The following is a 6,000-nucleotide window of genomic DNA, read 5'->3' as shown; positions in this document are numbered from 1 at the left end:
GTTTTACTATATATTCATTAAGAGTACACTTATATTTCTTTAAATAATAATTATTAATCCTATCAATACATTCAAAATTGATTCAATGTTACATGCAATAAAGAGAAACTCAAAACAAACTTAGAAAAAAATTGAGGATCATTCTTGTCACAAAATTAGATAAATTGGCAGCACAAACAAAAAAATACTCTTGACCTATTTCCCAGTTTGATTCAACTTCCGGTAGTGAACAGAAATGACATGGATCTAAAAAATCAAGACTTTCCTCCTCTCAAATAAAAATTAATATCTCCCCTTCCACTTGTCATACAATGATAAATTTAGTATGGTTGGAAATATTTTTTCAAGCCCTATTCAACCATATAGGTTTTATTAGTATATTGTGAGTTTGAATTTTTTATCGAACTACCTAGATTGATTACATCATTACAATTGATTAGGGCTTAGGGTTAGGTAATTAAAAGTATTTAATTAATTAAAATAAAAAGTCATTAGACTCATTAGTCACAAACTGTGTCAAAGACTTCAAAGTGAGTACACTTAGTTACACCAGACTCGTCTCTAGATTTAATATTTATATTATAATATATAAATAACCAGTGATTTTTTTTGTAAGAAATGGTAATTCGGAATGAGTTCACGGGTCAGCCATCTTTGTTATTGTTTTGACTGTAATCTTAAATCTTGGGTTTTCTCTCAGATTTGGGTTTTTGTTTTGTTTTTATTTTAGTAGCTAAAAAAATATGCTAGATCTAGATACACCGGTATCATCTAGTCCTAAGTCGGCTAAGTCTATTAATTAGACTCAAAATCTAACTGCTAGAACTAATTAATATATTGATATAACAACGGAAGGAAACTGGTTTGTTCTTGGAGCCTAGTATTCAATGCATTCAGTACAAGTCCTGGGAGAACCTGTGATCTGGAAAGGTAGCCTTTCCACAGCATATATTTATGTAGTAACAGCCAAGAAACCTGCAGAACTGTAGACAAGACTTGGGGTGAAGTTGCCTTTGCTGGTCTCCAGTAGCTTTTTTGGGAGACTATGCAAGTCAATACAAGAACTCCATTGAGATTTTTAAACTTGGCTAGAACTGTCTTCCCTTAATAAAAGGCATTCCTTCTGTGTCAAAGCTTGATCTTAGTGCAGTGATATTGTTAGAAGCATGTAATATGTGTGTCATGAGTCAAGTCTGTGACCTATTTCGACCAGTTTCTAGAAGCGAGGTCAAACCAGTGCAAGTATCCAGCGTAAACAAGTTAATTTTAGGTATCCAATCAAAAGAAAGGGGTTTAGGGAAAATAATAGCACACGTCAGCTTCTAGAAGGTCAAAGTTACTAAAATAATTATCGGAGAAGTTTCCATGATTCTGGAATGTACGTTTTAAAAAAGTATAAATTAAGGGAAAGTCAGTTAGATGGGGTCCTCGCTTAGTCCTCGATTAGTAATGGTTATAAGTTTTGTGATATTAGTGGGTCCATTAATTAACGTTTTATTAGTTGAAGTTGAAGTTATACTAAGTGAAGTTTCATGTATCTTTAAGTTTTATTTATGAAGTATCAAGTCAAATTGTTGTTAAATTGAAAAGTTAATTTTATGTGAAAGTTGAAGAAGTATTATTAAAGAAGTTTTGAAGAAAATACAAAGATGTTTCTTTACTTCATTGAGTTATCAAGTTTGATAATATAATCCCCGGCAACTGTGATCGTCACAATGTGCATTTAGTTCTCCTAAATACAACCTGCTTAAGTATGTTAGTTGTCACCCATATGCCCAACCAGCACATCTACAGAATAATAATAAACATTGCCTCTATGGTGTCCACATTGGTCTTCATCAGAATTTAATAAAATACTCAGAAAGACACAAAGATAAAGGCACATTCCTCGTTCCATATGCTAGGACAAATTTGTACAAAAGCTCCTTCTTCCCTAGCGCTATTAGAGCATGGAATGGGTTGCCTGAACTAGCCAGGAAAACCAGTGACTTGGCGGAGTTTAGGGCGTTGGTTAACATGCATGACTAAATGCATGACGCATAGGACGTAATCATCTTCCTTTTTTGAAGTAACGTCTGTATCATATGAGATAAGAACAAGATATCAAAATTTTTGTATAGTCTAGCCATGTTATGCTTTTAATGTGTACAAGCACCTTTAGTGAAATCATTCTAGTAGTCTACTAGTTTGAGTTGTTTTAATAGCAAATTACATGGCTGTGAACAATAGTGAAAGATTGTGAATACCACTAAATGGAAGGTCAGGAGACAAAGAGACATATTTTACAAACTTGGATTATTTAGATTATTGAAAAAAAAAATAGTAACGAATTTTAAATATTTTCATTAAATTTGTGAACATGGTGATTTTAAATTACCAAATTAATATTTAATTGATTCATAATTAAGTAGTGTTAAATGTATTCATAAAAATATACCTTTTTCCTATCATGTTCAATAGGATGTCATTTAGAAGAATAACTATATTAGAGATAGCCAGACTCCATGATTACAGTTCTGTTACAGACCTCAAGAATCTGCTTCAGCAGCAGACTGGAGTTTACTCAGCTGAGGTAGGTGATATGTTTGTTAAAAAAGAAATATTTGTGTATTTATTTTGTATATTCTTAACAACCTTTTTTTTTCTCCATAGCCCTCATTATGCAATAAAGATATTTAATATTTGTATTCTGTCACAATTTTCCTGTAACTCTAGTAGTTCAACTAAAAAAAATGATTTCTTCTCTCTGTTTTCTAAAATTTTAAGATTTTGTAAATTTAGTCTATTTGCTACTAGTATATCCATCATGTCATAGATTTTTTATAAAATTATAAGAATTTAGAAACAAAGTTATTTCTATTTTTCTGGCTTTCAAAAGATTTTAAAAAGTTTTTTAAAATGTAATTTTCTACCTCTTGAATCCTGTGGTGTTAATAACAAATGTCATAGTTTTAATTATCATATTTAATAAATAATTTTCATCTTTGATGTTTATACGATTCTATCTTCTGAGTTAATAGGATGAGCTTTGAACAGTCCTAGAAGTAGCACATTTATCATATTTTTGTCGTCATTGAATATATCACTAACTAAACATTTTATCAGTCCATTGAACATCACACTAGAAGCATGTACATTCAACTTTGAATAATAATAACAAAGAACAAAACTGTCTTGTGAATTCAGAATGCTGTAAAGTCTTTGACTTACTCTTTTATTACTATATATATATATATCTATGTAAAAAAGAATGGCTGTCGCCACAAGTTTCTAATTTTTGATTTAGGGCTTGTTATTCAATATAGTCTTGAGTATATTTTGTTTGTTATATTTTGTGGCATATTTATTATAATCAATCCTTAAAAAAAAACAACTTTCAACCTGTTTTATTTTAGAATCAATCTCTACAACACAAATGCAAACTTTGTATATGGTTGTTTTGCTTATTTCACTTAAGACAGAATTTATTTTTTTTTTAAATCCAGAAAATAATATTTATTTTGATAAATGGCTATGTGAATTTGATAGCAAGTTTTGTTTTAACTTTAAGCACCATTTAACCTTTCATTCCATTCATTGGTACAATATTACCATTTTTGCATATTATCATTATATGTTTGAAGGTGACCGGTCATTTCATCCCCGGTCACTTCATCCCCGGTCATTTCATCCTCGGTCACTTCATCCCCGGTCATTTCATTCCCTGGTCACTTCATCCCCCGGTCACTTCATCCCCCGGTCATTTCATCCCCAATTAAATATTTTATATATAAATATGATTATGTAGAATGCTTTTTGACATTTTATGACTTATTACTAATACGTTTATAGAGTTTCCTCTTCCAGTTTCTTTTCTTAATGAGAAATCTTATTGTAAATCTGGGTGTGTACTTAGCTATAGCGCTTCTATTGGATGTGTGGGTTGTAATATAATATTATCCGGATCGAAGGCCAAGTAAAAAATCATTTGAGAGATAGAAGTGCGATTAGAATAATTATGATCATGCCGCTGATAATTTATCATAAAAGACCAAGTTGTGGTGCAAGTAGTGGAAATCTTTTGAGAGATAGAAGTGCGATTACAATAATTATGACCGTGCCGCTGATAACTTATCAATAAAGGCCAAGGTTTGGTGCAAGTAGTGGGAATCTTTTGAGAGATAGAAGTGCGATTACAATAATTATGACCGTGCCGCTGATAACTTATCATCAAAGGCCAATGTGTGGTGAAAGTACGACCATGTTTCACTTTATTTTATTTTTCAATCGTTCTTTCTTGAAAAAGGGTGCGTCACTTTTAGCCTTGAAATAGGGTTTTATTTTTTTCTAATTAAGGCGGAGTTCACCCATCCTCGTGATATCATGTCGCCTGTATAAGTTTTGCTTTAATTCCTTTTAAACATTAACGTGTTACAATTTTGTCATTTAAATAAAAAATGAATACATTAAATATTCCTCGTTTCATGATTTTTAAAATTACAATTTGTTAGATAAAAATGATCAGATGATGAAAATATCAGGGGATGAAATGACCGAGGATGAAATGACCGGGGATGAAGTGACCGGGGGATGAAGTGACCAGGGGATGAAATGACCGGGGATGAAGTGGCCGAGGATGAAATGACCGGGGATGAAGTGACCGGGGATGAAATGACCGGGAACCATGTTTGAAATCTATGTAGTAAGGATCCAAGCACACTTAAGTCTCAGTTGGTGAATAGAGATTAGTTTGATATAACTAGGTTTGACTTTTAGAATGTAACTTTGATGCTCATAGCAGTTTGATATATTCCTAAACCTTTGCTTTCTTTTAAATATCTACAACAGACTTATCCGATGAACTAGTGAGTAACATCTATGTCATCCTTGTTGTTGATTTTATATTTTCTGTTTCGCACACTGTTTGCCTTTGTTTTTATTTATTTTTTTTACAGCAAAAAAAGTTTGTTTTTTTTTTCTTGGTGACTTCAAATTCTGGATTTCTGGTTGAGGAGTTATTTCTTTTCCCTCCCCTCTTTTTTTTTTCAAACTTTGATTTTGTTTTTTTACTGAAATTTTGTGTTTGTGATCATGCTTATGTGCTTTTTGTGCAGCCATTAAGAAATTTTCTTGAAATTACACTAAAGTTTCAAATTAACCGTTACTGAATGGTTTTGTTAGGTATATTTTACTTACTATGCAGTACATTGAAAAAAAAGTATAAGGATAAACTTAAAGACACAAATTTTGAAGAAAGACTGTAAATATCTTCAAAGTTGCTTTCTCCATTACTGGAGTCTGTAGTAAATCATATAAGAATTTGAGAATGAAAAAAGACATTATGACTAACAACTCTAACAACAATAAAATTTTGATTTACAATTATTTTTATGGATAAAAAATGAAATCATAAATACATTATTCTTACATTTCTTAATATGGTAAAAATGGATTAAATTTAGTAGAGACAATGTGTAAAACCTTTTTTTTTTATATCCACTTATAATTTTTAGCGACCCTGAAAGGGTAAAAGACAGTTTAGATGCTATTAGTTTTGTGTGAAATTTCTGTCCGTCCGTCCCGTTTAGATCTCAGAAAATAGAAGAGAAAATGAAAATTGGACATCATGATATTTTAGATCATTCAAAGTTCTGATGCAACTGCTAATTTTTTCTTTTCCGAAAGTGAACCATTTAATTTTTAAAATTACCTATGCAAGCAGATTTTAAAAAATAAATGCATAACTTTTAAATGAAAAACTTCATGGGAGGTAAGTTTTTTAAAAAGCTCACAGACTTCTTCATTAATAACTCAAGCTTCATTCATAGATTCGCCCATTGGTACACAAAATTTCCATCTAAGGTCACAATGGACTTGTCAGTCTAAATAAGATTAAATAGAGCCCAGATCTAGATATATTTATAATATATATATTATAAATGTATTAATAATTTGAACAAAATTTTAATTATTAAGGCAATAACTTATCTTCTGACAACTTAGGGATGCAGAATGGCGAAC

General features: G+C 31.0%; 1 protein-coding gene across 3 annotated transcripts in view; it reads left to right on the top strand.

Moving 5' to 3' along the window:
* Window positions 1-412: 412 nt before the first annotated feature.
* The window catches only part of LOC106066430 (copper-transporting ATPase 1-like), a 55,038-nt gene continuing 49,450 nt past the window's right edge, over window positions 413-6,000 (top strand). Inside the window, exons 1-3 of one of the 3 annotated variants that reach the window (XM_056037360.1) lie at window positions 421-530; window positions 2,461-2,572; window positions 4,828-4,844. Coding sequence is in view for 2 of the 3 variants with exons in the window: in XM_013225432.2 (XP_013080886.2) it covers window positions 2,462-2,572 (111 nt within the window). In the remaining variant the exon portion in view is untranslated. Of the gene's footprint in view, window positions 531-2,460; window positions 2,573-4,827; window positions 4,845-6,000 lie in introns of all 3 variants that reach the window. The other 2 variants (XM_013225432.2, XM_013225433.2) reach the window with 2 other exon arrangements.

This window comes from Biomphalaria glabrata, chromosome 8 (genome assembly GCF_947242115.1).
Source record: "Biomphalaria glabrata chromosome 8, xgBioGlab47.1, whole genome shotgun sequence".
NCBI lineage: Eukaryota > Metazoa > Mollusca > Gastropoda > Planorbidae > Biomphalaria > Biomphalaria glabrata.
The sequence above is the reverse complement of the archived record's forward strand: the minus strand, read 5'-3'. Positions and strand labels throughout refer to the sequence as shown.